The sequence below is a fragment of the Leptosomus discolor genome, chromosome 5 (genome assembly GCF_034619465.1).
Source record: "Leptosomus discolor isolate bLepDis1 chromosome 5, bLepDis1.hap2, whole genome shotgun sequence".
NCBI lineage: Eukaryota > Metazoa > Chordata > Aves > Leptosomiformes > Leptosomidae > Leptosomus > Leptosomus discolor.
Window position 1 is genome coordinate 44,557,861 of NC_141395.1, and position 21,437 is coordinate 44,579,297.

At 38.6% G+C, this 21,437-nt stretch overlaps 1 protein-coding gene across 2 annotated transcripts in view; it reads right to left on the reverse strand.

The window, feature by feature from the left end:
- Positions 1-3,667: 3,667 nt before the first annotated feature.
- PDE7A (phosphodiesterase 7A) overlaps positions 3,668-21,437 on the reverse strand; it is a 79,885-nt gene continuing 62,115 nt past the window's right edge. For both annotated transcript variants that reach the window (XM_086465500.1, XM_086465501.1), the window contains 10 exons: positions 19,822-19,973; positions 18,194-18,257; positions 15,814-15,909; positions 12,552-12,652; positions 10,541-10,672; positions 10,101-10,192; positions 9,311-9,455; positions 8,354-8,450; positions 5,210-5,290; positions 3,668-3,879 (listed from right to left, as the gene is read on the reverse strand). In XM_086465500.1, the coding sequence (XP_086321626.1) occupies positions 3,668-3,879; positions 5,210-5,290; positions 8,354-8,450; positions 9,311-9,455; positions 10,101-10,192; positions 10,541-10,672; positions 12,552-12,652; positions 15,814-15,909; positions 18,194-18,257; positions 19,822-19,973 (1,172 nt within the window). The remainder of the gene's footprint in view (positions 3,880-5,209; positions 5,291-8,353; positions 8,451-9,310; positions 9,456-10,100; positions 10,193-10,540; positions 10,673-12,551; positions 12,653-15,813; positions 15,910-18,193; positions 18,258-19,821; positions 19,974-21,437) is intronic.

The following is a 21,437-nucleotide window of genomic DNA, read 5'->3' on the forward strand; positions in this document are numbered from 1 at the left end:
GTGATTTGTGGTACTCTACAAATGCTAGCAGCCACCGTAAAGTATACATTCTATTATAGTGACTGTAATTCAGTGTAGTGACAGCTTACTTGCATCTCCTTCAGGACTGGACTACCCTTGCTGTGCAGCAGGAATAACAGTAGAAGTAGCTGTAGTCTAACAGTACAGAATATAGCTGTAGAATATCTATATAGAGATATATTCTATATCAATATAGAGTAACAGTAGAAGCTGTTGCACAGCGCTGTTAATTCAGTTACATTCAGACAGAAAAAAAAAACCAACCAAAGATGAGGAACAAGTGAGAAGTTTATGCCTCGCCACAAAGATTACAGGAAGGGACTCAAGTTTAACAGTCTCCATTCCCTGGTACACTGAGTTCCCCCAACAATCCCTTGGTGTGTTGCAAACCACTCCCCTCCCCAAAGGCCGCAGCTTCAGAACAGCTGGCCCAGAAAAACTCTGCTAAAATCCCCACTGTCTTTCAGAGACAAAACCTCTGTTGAAAGTGTTTCCATTTACATTATTGTGAATGTCAAGAGTTCACATGAAGTAACTCAGTCCAATTAAACCATTAACTTGCACAGTTCGGGCTATCACTTGACCTATTAAACTAGGCTAAACCGTGAGAAAAACCCACACCAAACATTGTCCATTTGAACTGCTGACATGAGGTGCACCCCAGAAATACAAAACCACAGGCAAACAGCACGGCCCACTGGGAGCAGAGCTGTAGACTAAAACATTTTATGGTGGGGACCTGGCCTCCATTCCGTAACACGTTTCTGGGCTCCCGTGGACTGACTGGCTGCTCGCAGCTGTAGCACATGAGGTATGCTCCGGGTGCATGTACACTCTCAGCTCCCACCTGAAACACCGAAGCTGTAGGAATGTTGAAGTTCAAGGCAGATTTGTAGAAGGCATTTCTAGACAGTATGTTCAAGAAAAGGTGTAAGTTATTATTTTTTTTTAAATTCAGTCAGAAGCTTCCACATACACTAATAGATGAGATAGATTAGAACCTTCCTAAGTCTTTGTAAATGTGTAGTCTGGTAGGAAAAGACAGAAGCCCCTTCCCAGGAAAGGTGGCTTACAACAAAACTACTCATGCTTTACTCTAGCACCTTGACAAGCTGTACTGGTTCCTGCCAGAGCAGATGACAGCAAGAGTGCACAAAGAAGCACACAGGTTGTTTATAAATATTGTAAGAAATATTGCTGTATACATATTTGTAAATTAATTAATTTCAGTTTTCATTAAAATTGCTTGTTAAAATATGCTTGTAAATGGGCTGTTACAAGTAGCAAAACATATATTGTTGTTGAGGCCCTGTCTTTAAACCAAGTCACATTTTTAAAAAAATGTGAGTCACAGAAGACATCACTGGATACTGATTTTAGCAGTTGTTTTAAGAATAGCTGCAGGCTTGGCATATGTTTTATTCAAAAGCATTGAAGAGGAATCAGTGCTTTTCCACACTTAACCGTACAAATCTGTCTGGGCTGTAAGGACACTTGGCTGCAGTCTCTCTAGTAATTTACTCACACCCAGATGTCAACTCTTTGTTCTGACAGCTCCAAACACCACTGGCAAGTATCACCCTTGCAAAGACAACCTGTTAACATAAGGCTTTTCTGTTACTGCAAGCTATAGCCAAAGCTGATTTTCCCATTTGATCCTTCTCTGTTGAAGTCAGACAACATCAAGAACTTGGACTGACAGCAAAGGAAGGAAATTCACACACAGGTTCAAAAAAATGGTTTCATTATAAATTTATTTCTTTAAACATGGCCACTTTGAGATTAATGATACTACTTCAGGGAACAGGAAAGAATAATAAACAACTTAATTTTAGAAGGGAAACAATCAGGTAAGTCAGGATTTGCTTTTCAAACAGTAAAAGGCCAAGCTTGAAGAGGCACCAGATTTTGGCAAATGAGGACTACTATTTTCAAATCCAAAAGTTGGCTTGAGTTTTACAGTGGAAGCTGACTGCAACCTTAGCTACCTTTCCACAATGCTGGACTCTGTTGTGACTTAAATGTACAGGAGCATAACATGAAAAGATTTTTTTTTTTTTATTAATTAAAAGTTAACAGCAACAGGCACATATTAAAATGAATATGGCAAAGCCTTTACAAATGGCTTTACGCTGAAGCTCTCTCCCAAAAATGGCTGTTGCAACAAACTGTAAACAGAATTAATAAACAGTCTTTTACAATAATAACAGGGAAATACAAATGAACTAAAAGAAAGCACCAGTTTCTCAAACTAGATTACAGTTGTGCTTACTGTACTTAAAATGATGTAAAACAAATTACAAAAATGGAATGTTTTAAGTTTAAAATTAGTCCTTTAATTTTGTTCTAAAAAACATTTTCTCCTTTTCCCATCAAAAACCCATTAGTGGGTAATGTTTCAGTAGAGGGAGGAATACGTAAACAATGCACTTTTTTAAAATTATTTTTCAAATCAAAACCAAATTTGGTCACTTAGCTTTGTGCATAGTTTAAGGCATCTGTAGCAATTTGTTACAGTTTCCTCCCCAATGTGGCTGTTCATGAAATTGTCACATTCTAAAAGAATAAATTAAAAAAAAAATAAAATGTTGCCGTTCAAACCCTTCCCAGTACCCTCCCACCCTCCCCTCTCCCAAACATACTCACACACCCACACATACACACACGCTGCAGCAAAAGGGGCATTTGTACCCTTGTTCTGAAGGACGCGCTTCCCATCTCACTTTATTTCAGATTGGCAAATACCCTGAGCTGATTATGGTGTTTAGACATTCCACCTTTTTTCTTGCATGTGCAGTTCAAGTGTACAATAGTGAAAACAACATGCGATGTTTCCACTGCAGAATCGCAATGCAGTTCAGACGCCACCCCCCCACCCCTTCCCTTCCCAAATTCAGAAGTGTTTTCTACCGTTAAAAAACTTGCATTCCCATATAGCACTGGAGTAAAGCTTGACTGTGCTCTATGATGAATGCTCAGTTCCCACTGCACAAACAAAATTCTGGCAAATGGGAGGCTTTTCTGGCATCCAAAGAAACAAGAGCTGCAGTCTCAGATTTGATCTTCTTCTGTTAAAAAAAAAGCAAATAAACCAAGTTAGTGGTTCCTTCACAGCCATGCGCAAAGGTTAAATCTAGAACCGATAGTTTCAGAGTCCATTTGTAAACATCAAGTCTTGCCAGAGGCAGCAGAGGATGGGCACTTCACATTTCCGTATTAAAACAGGGACTGAGAGGAAGGTATGCTTGGAACACATTTACGCAAGTCTTGCTAAATTCCAAGAAAGTGGAACAACCCATCTCAAGTCTTAGATTTGAAGACCGTATTCCAAATTTCACCAAAAGAGCAAAGACGTGTGGCACAATGAAGCTTTCGTACTATTCCTCCAAGGCTCAGTCACTGCTGTGCTTTGCATATTCAAGGTTCCGAACAAAAACCAACCGAGGCATATGCATATTGCTCTATGTTCAGATCTTGGAGTTTAAAAAAATTCTGGTTCAAATGGTCTGTGTCAAAGGAAAACTTGGAAATAAATAATGCTGGCATCATTTTACCGTTTTACCAAAACCCTGGGCTGGCAAGTGTCTCCTTTAATCCAACCATGCAGATACCAAGAAAAAAGGCAGTTTTGTCATGAAGACTGAGGTCAGGACAATCGAGGTTCCTGAGGTAATATGTCAGAGTCCATTTCCTCAAAAGCGGGGTCAACATCGTCACCGCTGCCAGACTGGTCCCTCTGCACTCCCTTCCAGCTAGCCTTGTTCAGACCCAGGTGGCCAAGCATTGTCTGCGACAGCCTGGTGTTTGAAAACCGGGCCCATTCCCCAAACAGTGGTTCCACTAAGTAGGTCATAAAACCTTCAAAAACAAGCAAACAAGAAAAAAAAAAAACAAACCAAAAAAAAACAGAAAAAAATTTAATAAACTAAATCTTTTAAACATAATGTAGTTCGCAAAAAATAAGCAATGCACCAGACTGCTGTTCTCCAATGTGCATTTAAAAAGTCATTTCAATATTTAGAGCATCTTTACAAAATAACCTCTCAAAATGTAGAAGATTTTACTAGTCAGCCAAAGGAACAGCATTATATTGGATGACAAATTAACCTCCTTTCTTTCACAATAACCAAGTAAAGGAAAATACTGGAGAACGTGAGGGCGGGAGAAATCTAAACATCAGCAACTAAAAGTCACACAAATTATCTATTTCTAAAAGATTTTGTAACAAATTACCCCATAGAGAGTCTGAACTATATTATATGAACAGGGGGGAAAAAATATATATTCTTTTCACAATATTAAGCTGACTAAAAATACTTAAAAATACAAATAATAGAAATTCTTAAACAAAAAGGCCATAAAACAACACACAAACCTGTAAATACATGTTTGGGTGTGTGCACCTGTGCACTTATTTATAGCATCTATCTCCGTGAACTAAAAATTCAATGGCAAGACAACCAAAACTGAATCAGACAATTACAGAAATGTGTAATTTTCTAACATTCTGAATTAAAACAGTGCAGCGGATTAAATAGTTCCATTTTTGTCTCTAATTTAAACCACTGTGTTTGTGGTTAAATTAATTCTTTCCTTTACTATGTTTTTAACCAAGTCCCATTCAATCTACCTAAGCAACTTTATTAAAAATAACTAGAAAGAGTAATTTTAGTCTTTTTAATCCAACTCAAGTTAGCAAAAAAAAAAAATTCAGATACTGTATATACTGTCTATTCACCGTTCTCCATCAAATCTCTGCCCACCCTTCTTCCTACAGCTGCATTTAAAAGGAATACAAACATTCCAGAGAGCTGGAACCCTGTTGTAGTGACCTCACTGCAAAAGGCTGGGGGAAGGAACACTCATCTTCCCAAACTAGCCACTTCAGATAAGGAAAGTTCTGGGCAGCAGCACAGGCAGACAGCTGCTTCCCATGCTGTACCTGCTCTGTGAGGCCATGGGGGGCTTCGGTCTCCAGCACTGTTGGTGCAGCATCTTCCGTAAACACTCGATTCAAGGGAGAAATGTTATATAGCAAATTGGAAAAAAAATGTCTCTTTCTAATGAAATGCTGCCACACAGACAGAGAGAGCAGCTACAACCTCTAGGAAATGTATCTAAAAGGTACTTTTATTTTCCAAATTGCATCCTGAAAGAAAGCTACAGAAATAAACTGAACTGCAGTTACCAATCTGGATGTTGGCGATGGTTTCCGTCTGTCGGTCACAAAGTGGACTCACACCCAAGTGATATTTTTTTTCAATATCTCCTAAAGAAACAGAAGCATAATACAACTGTTAAGTCATCGAGTCCAGACCCAAATGGGGTCAAACACTAACCGAGGCAAGTTGTGCGAGTTGCCTGACAAGGCTGATACCTTGCAGCTGCGCTCACAAAATCACAGAATGTCAGGAGATGGAAGGGACCTCTGGAGATCATCTGGTCCAAGTGCCCTGCCAAAGCAGGTTAGCCTAGAGCAGGCTGCACAGGGACATGTCCAGACGGCTTTTAATATCTCCAGAGAAGGAGACTCCATAACCTCCCTGGGCAGCCTGTTCCACTGCTCTGTCACCCTCAGAGTGAAGAAGTTCCTCCTCATGTTCAAGCAGAACTTCCTGTGCTCCTGTTTGTGCCCACTGCCCCGTGTCCTGTCACTGGGCACCACTGAGAAGAGGCTGGCCCCATCCTCTTGACACCCACCCTTTAGATATTTATAGGCATTGATAAGGTCCCCTCTCAGTCTTCTCTGCTCCAGGCTAAAGGGCCCCAGGTCTCTCAGCCTTTCTTCATATGAGAGATGCTCCAGCCCCCTCATCATCTTCTTAGCCGTCCATTGGATTCTCTCCAGTAGCTCCCTGTCGTTCTTGAACTGGGGGGCCCAGAACTGGACACAGTACTCCAGGTGTGGCCTTACCAGGGCAGAGTAGCATGAGAGGATGACCTCCCTCAACCTGCTGGCCACACTCTTCTTAATGCACCCCAGGATGCCATTGGCCTTCTTGGCCACAAGGGCACTTTGCTGGCTCATGGGTAACCTGCTGTCCACCAGAACTCCCAGGTCCCTCTCTGCAGAGCTGCTCTCCAGCAGGTCGACCCCCAACCTGTACTGGTGCATGGGGTTATTCCTCCCCAAGTGCAGGACCCTACACTTGCCCCTGTTAAACTTCATTAGGTTCCTCTCTGCCCAGCTCTCCAGCCTGTCCAGATCTCGCTGAATGGCAGCACAGCCTGCTGGCGTGTCAGCCACTCCTCCCAGCTTCGTATTGTCAGCAAATTTGCTGAGGATACACTCTGTCCCTTCATCTAGGTTGTTGATGAATATATTGAATAGGACAGGCCCTAATAGTGACCCCTGGGGAACACCACTAGTTACAGGCCTCCAGCTGGACTCAGCGCCACTGATCACAACCCTCTGAGCTCTGTCCTTCAGCCAGTTCTCAATCCACCTCACTGTCCACTCATCTAACCCACACTTCCTAAGCTTACCTATGAGGATGTGATGGGAGACAAAGGCCTTACTAAGGTCAAGGTAGACGGCATTCACTGCCCTCCCCTCATCTACCCAGACAGTCATTTTATCATAGAAGGCTATCGGATTGGTCAAGCATGATTTCCCCTGAGTGAATAATGCATGCTGACTACTCCTGATAATCTTCTCTTCCTCCATGTGCTTGGAGACAACATCCAGGATGAGCTGTTCTATCACCTTCCCAGGAATGAAGGTGAGGCCAACTGGCCAGTAGTTTCCCGGGTCCTCCTTCCTGCCCTTCTTGAAGATTGGAGTTGCATTGGCTATCCTCCAGTCCTTGGGCACCTCTCCTGTCCTCCATGACCTTTCAAAGACAATGGAGAGCGGCTTTGCAATGGCATCTGCCAGCTCCCTCAACGCTCGTGGGTGCATCCCATCAGGGCCCATGGATCTGTGGGTGTCTAGTTTACCCGAAAGATCCCTAACCCAATCCTCCTCGACCAAGGGGTAGTCCTCCTTTCTTCTGACTTCTTCCCCTACTGCCAGAGTCAGGGATTCCTGAGGGCCAGCTTTAATAGTAAAGACTGAGGCAAAGGCGGCATTCAACAACTCCGTCTTCTCCATATCCTCTGTCACCAGGGTACCTGCCTCATTCAGCAATGGGCCCACAGTTTCCCTGGCCTTTCTTTTACTGCCAATGTATCTGAAGAAGCCCTTGTTGTTGTTTCTGACATCATTGGCTAGATTTAATTCCAAGTGGGCCTTAGCTTTCTTCATTGCATCCCTGCATTCTCTAGCAGTGTTTCTGTATCCCTCCCAAGTGACTAGCCCCTTTTTCCACTTGTTGTAAATGTCTTTCTTCCCTTTGAGTTTTTCCAGAAGGTCCTTGCTTATCCAAGCAGGCCTCCTGCCTCCTTTGCTCAACTTCTTCCTCATAGGAATGCACCAATCTTGAGCTTGGAGGAAGTGCTGCTTGAATAGCAACCAGCTCCCTTGGGCCTCTCTCCTCCATGTCCCAAAAAACCCAAGTAGGTCTCTTAGCGAGACTAACAGTACTTTGTATTTTTCATCAGACAGTAATTAAAGAAAAAGTATCAAATAACAGGTTTCCTGAAGGACTCACATACTTCCTTGCAAAACCTCCTAGACTGCTGTGGAAATGACAAATTAAGACATTCCCCCCGCCTTAGCAATGTGGAAGAGAAAAGCTCAGCCTTCAGCAATTTCTTACTAAAGGCTCTTTGTTGTTCTGCTTCCCCATCGCTTTTATCTAAGAATAAGCTTCCCATGATTAGCACCAAACAAAGCAGTCTGTTGCCCATTTACTGCACAATCCAGCACAAATTAGCTGGTCTCAAATCAGCTAAACTAGCCTTAAGAAAGGAGAAGCACAGTTTATTTTATTATTAATACAATAATAATGGAGAAATTCACAGCATTTGTCAATTAAAAGCTTTATTACCTGCTTACATAAGTAAGTAGCCTTAACTGCATGGTAACCAAAAATCTCCTAACTCTTACCTGCTTACCAACAGGCCTCACAGCCAAAGTTTAAGTATTGAAGACACATGATGAATACATTTATTTACTGAAACATAATTATTCCTCTGAAGCATCTTTCAGGCTGATGGATCTATTGAACCAGCCATCCTAGACTCAGATTCTAAGCAGATTATTCATGGGGTTTTAGTAACACCTACCTTTTGCAAGAAGTACAACCCACGAAAGTAAAAAATCCCATACTGTAAATCTCTATTAGTCCTAAATGTAAACCCCTGTATTTGCAAGCAGCTATGACTCATGGTCGCTCCCTCTACAGTACAAATACATTAGGTACCAACAGATACTTCTATGCTTACTTGCCTTGATGGAAGAACTCCTCTGTTACTTTTTCACTCCACTGCTTACTCAGCTCCCACGTCCGACATGGATTACAAATATCAGCACACTTCAAAGCCATCTGGTAAATTAACATACAGCATTAGATTACCTCTTCCTTCAACAGAATCATCTGTAATAAATATTTCCTGACAGCAGAGTATTTTAAGTTTTGTGAATAACAAACCTATCTACCATTTGTGCTTTTCTCTCAAGTTATGTTCTATAATCATATTTTAAAAACACTCAGGGAACAATCAGACTTCATGATCATCTCTGCACAATATAGAAATTCACTCAAATCAAAGTATTTTGGGGTACTAAATTTAGTATATTCACTAGTACAGGAGACAACAATAAATTCAGAAAAAGAAACATCAAAGTAAGAGAACAGTATTTTGCATTTCTGGCTTTGAAGTTTGCATTTTTAATAATGGTTTGCACAGGACTGAACTCACTGGTTTGTCCACTTTGCTTTATAGTCCACAGTATGAACCCAATAATAAAAATTCCTGGAAACCTAAAGAGACTCTTCAAGGGTTTTGTTTTTAAAGCTTACCAAATCTCTCTCTAGCACAACTGCAAACTCATTCTCAGCGATAGTGCTTTCCTTTCCTGAAATAGGTTCTGACAAAGCATTTCACAGTTCTGAGACTGCACTGGAGGCATCAGAAGAACTAAACTTTGTCTTGGAAACACAGTTCTCCTTGGTTTAGCAGCTCAAAGACTGACCAACACACAACATCACTTGGGAGAAGTGCTGAGAGGGGGGAAGTTGAAGTGGAGGGAACAACCTTTTTGTACTGAAACAAAATGACTAAAAGATATTTCTGTTTCATTTTGAAAGTAGGACATAGCCTGGAAGTAGTAGCATTTAGCATTTTAAGTAAATTATTTTTGATGCTAAAATGATGTTTTCAAAAACATTACCAAAAAGATTACCTGTAAAATGAAGTGACGATGGTTTGCATTCTCTAAACATAGGTCTCCTCTATCCAAATGGGATCGAAACATAGACAGATACTCATTTTGCTGACTGATATCTGTGGCAAGAATGAGATCACCTATCTGGCTTTCCATCAGCTGCCTGAAATTAGTGATACCGAAACATTCAAAAAACCAGAAGAATTAAGAACAACAGCCATCACTAGATTTACATGGGTTTTTTTATCATATTCATTATTATACAAATGCAACTCACAAGCTTTATAATCAGCATTTTCACTGAACTGTTTCTTTTTGTCTTGTTTTGTTTTTCCTCTCTGATAGAAATATCAGGGCATTTCACTGGCAGCTTTCTGGAAGACTAAAACAGTTTTCAGCTTTTGTTCCATGTGTCGTTCCCTTCCCCCCCCTTTTTTTTTCTTAAAAATGCACATACTAATTATTTAAAGCTTATTTCTTCTTTAAAATAGACACTCTTCACCTACTTTAACTTGTGTGGTAGCAGAACAAGAAAAGGCTGCCAAGTTTAGTCTGAACAGGTGCTTGACTATATGAATACACTTATTCAGTGTGCTCACAGTCAAGGTTATTTTCCAAGTATCACATTGCACCATGAACTGCTCTACTCCAACAGCATGGGATCTGGGTATTCTTAAAAGAGATCGTAATCTACATTTTGTATTCAGAACTGCCATGTAGTAATTTAGCTTCCTTTGCAAGGCTGTCTTACTAAAGTGACAGCTTACTTAAGTCTTAAACTAATCGATACTATTTTGTAGAAACATACCTGTTTTCTAATGACATATGTGCAAATAAACCAGACTCTCTCAGCAACCCCACTGCTGATCTCCAGTGATGGTTTTCTAATACTGAGGTATTCTGTGAATGGAAAGGGTATTACAGGTATCAGACAATTACTTTTTCTTAAACTCAAGAGCTATATACTAAGAGTGGTACCAGACAGTTTTGCTGCGTTTTGGGGGCGGTGTTTTCCTTTCTTCTTCTCTTGCCTTTTTGTTTTGTTTTGTTTTGTTTTTTAAGGATGTTAAAACTCCCAAGTCCTGAATACTTTCTTAGCTTGCACACTTTTTTATCCCAGTGACACGGAAACAATGTCTGCATTCAAACCTACTACTAGCTCAACACATCAGAATTTACACTCCTTTTCTGTACTCCTCAGGCATTCTCCAAACCTGCTTTTAACAAAACAATCGATTTTGTCCTTACCTTATATAAAGTTGCTAAGTAATGGTTTGTTTTAATTAGGAAAGGTTGGTTAACCCCTGGGTGATCCAAATCATGTGTGGCAGCTGCTATTAAACTGAGCAGAACATCCCATGGAGTTAAAGATTTGGAAAGCTGTAGGATAATAACAACAAATGCAATTCTGTTAGCAATGCAAGCACGCCCTTAGAGAAAGTGCTTGGGTGTCGAATTTTGTTTTTTCTTTTTGAGTAATTAACAGCCAACAGAAACTCAGAGAAAATTTTAATAATGTAAAACTCATATTCCACTGACTTTTCACAGTATTCCCCCCCCAGAAGCTACAAAATTTCAACAATGGTTTAAGCATTATTCTTTCTGAATGGGAAGGTTAAATCTTAAAAAATGCTGGCACAAAAAATGCTACTTTCTGTCTGGTAATGAAGTACTATTCCTAACCAGGTCCTGTAAAAGCAGCAGATTCTCAAAATTAACTCTCCACCTCATTTACCAAGTCTGTCTGTCGGTGTCAATTCTGCCTTAAATACACAGTATACTTTAAAAAACAAAAACCTTTCATCTTAAAAGGAAGAAACTAATGCTCTGGAAGACTTTAGAACTATTCAGTATGGATTTCTGCTCTTAATGTGAAATTATATTTCAAAATCTATCAGGAAAAGAACCGAAGGGGGGAAATCTGCCAAAAAAAAAAATATTTTCAAGAAGTATGTGCACATCAATTAACTCAGCATGGACTTATTTTCACTGTTCATAGCTGTTACTACTTCTGGTTGGGAGTTTTGTGAGTTAAACTCAGTAATAAAGCCTAGCTTGCACTAAAACAGAGAGGACAGTTCTGCCTGCACAAAAGTGAAATGCAGCAAACACCCTGTGAGGACAGAAGTTTATATTCACTCTTGCATTTGCCATCTATCATCCCTCACACGTTTATAATGTACTTTGGTGCAACAGAACCAGTAGCTGCATATGTTACTAAAAATACAAAGTCTACACCTGTATCCAAAGCATTGCAAAACTTCCACTACAAGTATTAAATAAAAAATGCTCAGAGCTTCCAAACTGCATGCCAAAAAATACCTCATCATGTATCAGTTCTCATTTGTCTCACTGCACCAACAATTGATCTGAGCTGCACTGAGAAACTGAGTGGGAGGAGTGGGTGAAGAGCCTCTGAATAACATCCACGGAGCCAGAACTTACTTGTTTTTACCTCAGAAGCAGAATAAAGAGCTATGCTATTCAAGGGAATACCAGATCAACGATAATCTGCATCAAGGTAGGTAACTCGTCTCACCTGGCTAGAATGCACTACCATTTTCTATTTAATACAGAAGGACAGGATTTAGCCTGAAACTGTCTAAGACATCACTTACAGCAGACTGGGAGCAGCCCAAGCAGTACGAAACCAGTGCTTGACTAGCTCAGCTCCTTAGGGTCTGTCACACTCCCCTTGTTTAGAAAGAAAGGCCAAAGAGAACTCTTGATGTCTTGCTATAAGGCACTTCTAGCAGAAGCATACTATTCATTACCATGAAAGATAAGCAAAGCAAAGGTAATCGTAGTTTCTGAAGGAAAAAAAAAACAACAACCAACCAAACAAAAACCCCACCCCAAACAACAAATATCCAGGTTTATTACTGGCAGCTCTGACTCAGGCTGCAATTCCGTGTAAGTGTCTTGAGGCACAGCTTCAATCTTAATCAATTCCCTACTCTGGTTCATCATGAAGTCACACAAAAGACAATGCCAGCTCAGAAGAGGTGAAAAAGAAAAGCATACTGCTAAGTGTGAACCCATAGCCTCAGAAACATGGAGAGAAATTCCCTGCCTTTTTGTGTTCAAAAGTGGGTTTTGCTGGGGTTTTGAGTTTGTTTTTTTTTTTAATAAAATGTGTGTGTGTGTGCATATACACATATACGCATGTATGTGCACACAATCCATGTATAAGCACACACACAAATATACATGTCTTTCTGTATGTACACATGATGCCAAAGTGAGAACGCTCCCTTACCTTGGGCTCTTTTAAGTAACAGTGCATGGCCTGAGTCACATCAGCAGCATGAACTGCGTTATGATAAGGGTTTTGACTGTGGTAATCTTCTTGAACCATCACTGCAGGAAAATAACAAATAACCAAATTTTAATAAAATAGCATTTTTTTCAAGTATCATTTTATATGTTCTTGTTAGGCACAGAAACATGCAATATCACAAGTTACACACACATAAAAGCAGCAAAGTAAATAAATCGTAGCTGAACCATGACAGAGGTATAAAAGACTTAGGTGAAGGAATAGTATTTTCTAAGGGCAATCAGCTACATGTAAAGTCATCTCAGAGCAAAAATTAAACAACTTGAAATCAATATATAATCTGAAATACTTCAAGAACTTTCCCAGTAAAGGCTCCCTTTTATAATCTAGCCTGCCTGAACGTTGAGGCACCCTGGAAGACAAAATGAAGATGACACTATTTATCAAAGCATCAGGATGACTTCATATCATGCCTTGAAAAGAGACAAGATCAGAAGAATTAGGCACTGCTTTCCTGTCATATGAAGTGCTTTTCTTTCCCCTTCAGGACAGTGGTCATGGAAAGCCACCTCTACATAGTTAAGGCATCTCCTCATACTTGTACTCAGGCAAATTTAAGCCTACATGCAATTTAGAAAAGAATCTCATTTAGATGATGGTCTGACTAACCACTCCGAGTTTTAATATTCCCTATTTATATTCCCTATTTTAATATTACATTCCTATTATATTCCCTATTTTAATATTCCCTATTCCTCCTTGCTTTCCTTCACTTTCCTCCATGTTCCTGGCTGTCTTTAAACATTGTAAGTAGAATACTTTAAAGACATCAACATTAGCTTGAGTACACAGAGTGAAAGAACTATGATGTTTAAAAGGATGGAGAGGCAGAAGATCTGAAGCACAACAATCAAACTATATTCCGAAGTTTTACCTGACACATTAGCTCTTTCAAGCAAATCTCAAAAGAACATTTTCCTGGCTGACTACAGTCTGTCAGTCCCACCCAAACACACATGCCCACAGCCTCTCTTCCTACTCCGTTGACAAGCCAGTACCCTCCATGTAACGGTGACTGTAAAGTTAGAGCATTACTGCTACAGTATTTGTGAAAAGCTGCAGTTCATGAAAAGTCAAAATACTGTAACCATCGTGTAATCTCAATAATAGCTGACATCTCATATGGAAAATACCAAAAATAAGCATCTTTTGGCTCTATTAACCTGCAGTAGAACTCCCTTTCAGCTATGCCTCACAGCCAGGGCGTGAATGAAGATGCCCTTGGCTTACTCCTTGATAATTTTGTGGCTTCATAGGCCAGTCCAGCTACCTGAAGTCTACAATTTTCTTAACTTATTTAATTTAATAAAGCAGACCTAGGATGATACCTTGATGACGGGTTGCCAGAACTAGAAATGGCAAAACCACCCTATGTTTCCAGGAATGTAGTACTTTGTATCTTCTCTCCCCCTGTTCAGGTCTGGAATAAAAACTTGAAAACACACAGAGGAGGAGGAGGAGGAAGAGACAGATCTCCAAGTAACCTTTGTAAATCACAGAAAAGACTGTGTATACGTATAAACAAACAAAAATATATATATACACACATACATATGCGAGATAGATGTATGTGACATATATATATATACACAGACACAAATAAAATGTTGAGATCCTACTGAGGACTAAAATCAGATTTCTCTCCTTAAAAAGATTCCACTAAGTTCTCAAAGGGAATACTGTGTGGCACTATGGACCAGTTGAGCTGTCCGAGTCTTCTGGAGTTTGATCTTCAGATTACTTTGGACTAGGGTATAAGAGGTAGCAAAAGAGAAGAATTAATTTGGTTCATGCTAAGAAGCTGTATTTTGAGGAAAGGTTCCTTGATTAGGCAGATGGGCTAGGACAGAGCTAAGAAATTGTTTCTTATTGCTACTAAGCAGAAGGCATTAGCGAAAAGGGAAAGGTGGTGGATTTCAAAGCTAGAACAAAATTTGCCTTCTATAAAGTCTAATCTCATTTCAGTTGACTTATGGCTTTCAGTAGTCATATGTAAAGACTATTGTTATCTTTGGACAACTAATCTAGTCATTGCTAACTGGTCTTGCATTTCAAGTACTGTCATTTGCTACATCTCAACTAACCAGGAAATAAGCAAGATGAAAGACAAAACACACTCAGTTACAACTTGAGTAGCCTAAGACCAGATTTCTATAACAATTTTCTTCACATTCCAATGTATCAGTCCTCAAGGTCAGTTGATCTACCTGTTTGAAACTGGAAGGAATTGAGTCCACTTTAAAACACCATGAAATGCAAGACAGAACTGAATTTTTTTAAAGCTGGAAGAGAACAAAAAAACCCCATTCTCTTATTTGAAAGGGGAGAAAAGCCTTCCAAATGTGATTCCTCCCCTGTTGAATGATGAGCTTTGTAACCACAAAATTTTCTCTGAAACCGTAAAAGCCTGCTAAAAGGGACCAGAAACTTGTTTCTCCTGCTCAATTAAAAAAAAGCATCCCACTTCACAAAATTAAATAAAAGGTACTGTCACAGAACCACCGAAGGAATGAAGTCTTACACCCACGTCTGTGTGTGTGGTACGGGGATGCAGAAAGACAGCTTCACCTGTCAGGTCAAAGTACCACTTGGTTTGAATAGTCTACATCATATTTACAATTCTTTCCACCAAAGCATTCCAGTGCTGCGGGCTCAAATATTCAAGTAGAATTGTCTTGTGCTCTGTCTATGGAGAAAGTGTGCCCACAGTACAGTGCTGATTTGTAGGAAAGGGTGAGCAAGCAAGAGACAGCAAATTGGCACCATTAAATATGGCCGAGCCAGCATGTTCAATACAGTTAGGAAACTGTATCATGAGCTTCGGAAATTAAGATTAAACCAGAGCTGAAAACCAAAACAGAGAAAGTAGCCATCTAGCCGTTCCCAATAAAAAGTCACATAACATCACATATATTCCTGATTATTTAGATTTCATAAACACAATACAGCATCTGCTACAAAACTACTAAATGTGTTAATACTTGCTTGGATTTAACATGGCGGTTTCTATATTCATAGAAACTTTGAGAGACGGACTCAATCAATAAATTCAAATCACTGCACAATCTGCACTGCACCAGTACTCTTCAAACCTTATTGCTAAACTATAACCAGCACTTCAGTTACGGTTTAAAAATGCGGATAAACAGCAATATTCATCATAATAAAAAGCTGTATTTACCCAAAAATCTACGAAGTTTCATCGTATCTAACTGGAAGTGTTGAATTAGTCCATGAAGATTAAACAGATGAAAGGTTAAGCTGACTAGACTGTTTCCTAAAAATAAGACGAAAATACTAATTCGTTGGAAGCCATAAAATCAGTAACTCTTTCATAAGAAATGTATTATTTCAAACAAATTAGTCACAAAAATTATACCAGCAAGTTTCTCTACACCAATTTATGATAAATATTCAAATCTTACTGCATGACAAGACCTCATTAACTAGCTCCTCTAGTAATCACCAGTGTTTTTGCATAATTATAATGCATTCACCCATTGTCCACTGTCAATTGATAGGAGGAAAATGTTACCGAACATTAAAAAAGTAAGAAGTTTCAACGTGCAAACCAGTTACAACAGTATTCAACTTTACAAATATCATGATGCAACATACCACAAACAGACATGCAGCTTAAAATTGAATACAAAAATAATTATCTGAAGAAAAAGGCTAACCGACACTATTGATTAGCATACGTTGTACATATGCTGTCTCTCATTTTCACTGTGTATTTTGCTAAACTTGTCCTTATTTCACCCAGAACTCAAAGTTTCTCCAGGAAATGTATACTATTACAAGCTTACAATATACTTCCCCTACTCATAGCTGTATTATAATCACAGTGGTAAAACAAGTAAAACTGTAAGAGACAGAGAAAATAGCCTGCAAATGTTTACTTGAAATAGCTTGCCTGTTATTTACTCTGCAAACAAGATATAGGGGCAGATAACTCAGTTTTGGTACACTGTTAATTTTCATTTAGCAGGAGTTAAGGAACTCAGCACAGAGAGACTGATGTACAAAAGGACAAAAATTTCTGCTACATCCAGCTTATTGCTAGGCTTAATATATCCATATGCGCATGCCACTTCCTCAGAACAAGATACGCAATTCTTTGAACAACATTTACCGAGTAATTTGTTTCTTACAAGCTTACAATGTTTCAAGAACAAGACTGTTCAAAATCTCCTCCTAAAATTATTAAATTAGGATGCAAAATGGATGGCATATAAAGGCTTCCACAACAGAAGCTGTACTGGTAGTATCTAAGATGTACTTGAAAAAGGCATATTTAGAAGGTAGAGAAGGCCTCTTACAAGAAGGGTAACTTCAGATTACTCTGATCTGATAAACTAATCCAAAATAAACTATGCTTACAAACAAGTTAGCTTGCACACATAGCTTTTTCTCATTCGGTTATCTAGTCTAAAGTTTATCATTATCTATATGAACATTCTACTTTAAAAAACTCTCGTCTTCATTTTTTCTATCCATTTTCTGTCTTATATCAAACTGTGAGGATACTACCTTTACACCAGACTACGTCAAGCATCCCTTCAACAAAACAGGAGAGAAAATTACCTTTTGGTGCTGTGTTTTCCTTTCTGAACTTCATTTCTCTTTCTGCCAACTGTAAACACTCTAACTGCATCTCTGCTACCAGCTCCATCTGACTGATGTAAAATCTGCAAGAGCTGCCCTCCGTTCGCTCCCTACACTGGCACAAACCTTGCAGTGATGCCGGACTTGCCCATCTCCTCCTTCCAATCTACTCAAAACTCAGCTCCCATTGCTGTGATTAGAATACAAAACTTCACTCTGCAGCAGCCCTCTCTCCTCCTTTCCAGCACATCTACAGATGATCTCTTTTCTAAGTGGCTGTCTATAACATAAACAATACTTTAGTTGCTGTTTGTTGGGGTTGGTTTTTTTTAACCAACTACTTCTGTAGCTCCTACTGCTATTCGTAATGGGTGCACAAAACTAACAATAATATTCTCTTCCTTTTTGGTTTTTTTGTGCTAACTAATCTTACAATAGCTTCTGTCTGCTCAACTCCTAATTCTCTAGGTATTCTATTCTATGTTGTAATTAGAATGAATTCATACCAACATGCCTTCTTACTGCACTGTAAAGCAATAGAACTATTCTATCTAGCATTAAATTTACCAGAAAAATACTTGCTCAATATAAATGACCTTTTGAACACAACCATATAAATTACCAGCAGTTCTTAATTAAAAAAAAAAAAAAGACTTAGTTAGCAAAATGATTTGTTAATTTCTATCAAATTACTACTTCAAATTACTAGAGAGAACAGCAACCTACAAGGTACAAGAAAGGCCTCTTCTACAAATCAATGATTATTATCAGTACTGACAGTAATAGTATTTTAACAGAGTAACAGTTAGACTAAAGACTATTCAATCAAAAAATACTACCTGAAGAAATGTGTGCGTTTTAGTGAACAAGCAAACACATACCACAAAGTTAAGAGTGATAGTTAAGTTATACTAAGAGATAAACCAGAAATGAAATAGCAAAAGTTAACTCACCATTTGTCAGTCTATCAAAAAGAAAAATATCAAAATTCCAATTTCCAACCTTCTCCAGCATACACTGAAAGAGAACACAAAAGCTGTCATTTTTTTCTCTGTATATGCCTATCTTCTCAGTATATGCCCAGAGAAGTATTTAAGATTTCAGAGGCAGAGGCAAGTCTTAAGATTTCTACCTACAAAAAACAGTATTAAAAGAATAATTAAATTTGTCTGATAACCGAAAAACATTAAAATGCACGTTACAAACTAAAAAACTGAATAAACCAGGTAAGTGCCTTGACAGAACTAGTTGGAGATTTTCCCTTCATCCTTTAACCAATATCTTAAAATAAGACACAATTTAAAACAATTACGTTAAAACCAGAAAGAGTATGACACAACGACTCTGTATTCAGACTTCTTCCACTTTGATTTCTGCAACTAGCTAGTAAAATTAAGCTCTGTGTAGTCCTTGTTTTCTCTCTTTCCCTTGTTTAAAGAGAAATAATATCTAGATGCTTTACTAGACATAGGAGACATTTTTTGATTTCCACCTGAGGCATGACCAGAGTTCAGCAGTCCCAATCTTTGCCTCCCCTACCTCTGTCAGAAATACCTGTCCAGCACATTTTACCACAGATACTTGCTTTCTCCTATTGTTATTAGATTTGTAGAGCTGTTTTGTGATCTAACTATACATCCTAGCTTTTCTCCACCAGCCACTAAAACTCCACTACCAGAAGAAACAAGAGCATTAACAAGATCTTTTTACTATTAAATTACGTGTACATTTTTTAAAATTCATCCTCCAGGTTATCAGATTCTTCCTACAACCTCAGCCTGATCATGTTCAGCATGGATACGTTCATTGTATTAGAAGCATATCCCTTTTCTGCATCAAGATTATGAACAAGAAGGACCACACGCAGTCAGAAAGATGAGACAGCCTTTGGGGTTGTAAATAACCTGACTAACCTTTCCCTGCCCACTCCCCACCAGCACTACCCATCCTATCCCTGATACACCAGCCTGCCATCCAGCTAGCTGTTCTCCAGGTACTGCCTGGCTTCCCAGAACTTGCTTTCCTTGCTTTACTGCAGCACAGGAATCAGACAGCTATCACACTTCTCTCTTCTAGAAGAATTGCCTACTAAAGAAAAAGTCAGTTTGGCATAAGAATCTTCTGACAAATCCATTTACTGCATTTTATTGAGCTTTCAGTAGCAGGTAGCCATGCTTCCCAATGTTCATGAGTGAGGTTAGACTAAAAATGAAAGGAGAGGGGGAAAAGTTGTCCAAATGGTTCCACTACATTTCTTAAATACAGATACATTTTCATTTCTTCACTTTTTCTTCAATTACTAAAGTGCATCCTCTATTCACTAGTTAAAAAAAAAAAAAAACAACCCACAAAAAACCTAGCTCTAAAAATCATCCCAGTAAACTTGCGGGCAGCAAAGCAGTTTGTTAGAAACCATGTAATTCTGGCTGGACTTTATTAAGGTATATACATATATACACACACACAAAAAACCCCCACACGTACATACATACTTAAAATTTGTATTTAACATGAGATATAGTTATACACTAGCAAACACCTTAAAATATATACTTTACAAAAAAATAATCAAGCAACCAACCTTTGCTTGTCCGTTATAATCATCATCTAAAATGTTTGAAGAATTTGGAACAGTGATACCACGGAAAAAACGGGAAGATCTCAGGTATCGCTGGAAACTAAGCAACCTTCTCACATTTCTTGCAGACACAGACACCTCGATTTCAGAATTAGCTACAAAAAACAAGAAAATGCTCTCTCTAAAAAACCTTTACCAAAAAGAAGATTGTTTAGGTAAGTTTGGTACAGCAAAGGCAATACAATTTTTTGTATATCAAATTTTCAGCCACAAACACAGATATTTTTATTAATAGTAAATACAGAGCCAGGGCTTAGCAAATAAAGGTTTCTGTGTACACACCCTGTGAAGAAAAACAATCATTTAAATTACAGCTGAAACTTATCTTTTTAAGAAGCTCCGTTATTGAAAGGACAGAAATATTACAGAAATTATGTAAAAACACAATAGCACTGCAAACAACTTCTTTTTGGGAAACTGCTCTCACGTATACACATCCAATCTGTGTCCCTAGCAAATCACACAAGATATGTCCACCAGCAAGAGTATGAGTAATTGTGTGCTGATACGGGAGTTACGAGTAGGTTTTGAGCACGTACAAATAAATCTTACACAGATTTTAACGCTCTGAAATTCTCTTTACGGGCAAAGTTTTAAACACACTCAAGTGATTTTGGTACTTTCACAGCTAATTATACTCGGAACGTCTCCTCTGTCAAACAAGTACCACATTTACGTTCACAGCATACATAATTCCCTTTCTCAGTAACCACAATACAGAAAATTGTTGTAGCCTGTTTTCAAAGACTGATCCAAATATATTGCGTTACTCTTGTCAGTTTAACTGGTCTATTCAAATGACCAATGCTAGCTTGTGTTCCATTCCACTTGATATGCTTGAAGTGTTTTAGAAACATGAAGATTAAACTATGCACAGCTACAGTTTCTTTTCAATGGGCCAGACATTTTAATTCTGAAATATATAAGGCCAAACTTGGCCTTTACTTTCTTTTCAGCAGTAGCCCCTACAGCAGTTTTACATAACCACAGGCAGACAACAATCTTGATACGCCTTCATTGTGCCCAAAATGACTTTTTTTTTTTTAAAAAAAAAAAGGAAAGAAAAGAAAAAAGGTATTAAAGAAGTCAATGCAAACATACGATTTTCCAAAAATGGAGAGCCTCAAAACTAACATGAGCCCAACTTTGTAGTACAGACATCTTGCCCTTCCAAGAACACGGCATATTAGAAATCAGTGAAGTAATTCAAATTTTGAAGCAGTTTAAATTTTTGTTCTTAGAAGTCAGTCTAAAATACTGTACAGGGGAAGGTGCAGCCTTATTAACAACCTCAATTAAAAACCTCAGTGATTTCTAGTGACAGTAGTTTAATTCTACTCAAGATAAATCTTTATCCATATAAATTCTTCTCCCTGCAGAAGTTCCAATGTACTTCCTGTTCTACATTAACTCATTAATATATTAATTTCCAATCTACACTAATAAAACACCTCTGATCAGAACTGACAATTGCACGAACATATAATATCTAATCAAATGCATCAGCATTTCACATCAACGGTCTGCGATAATAGACTTAAATTGACAAAACTGGAATA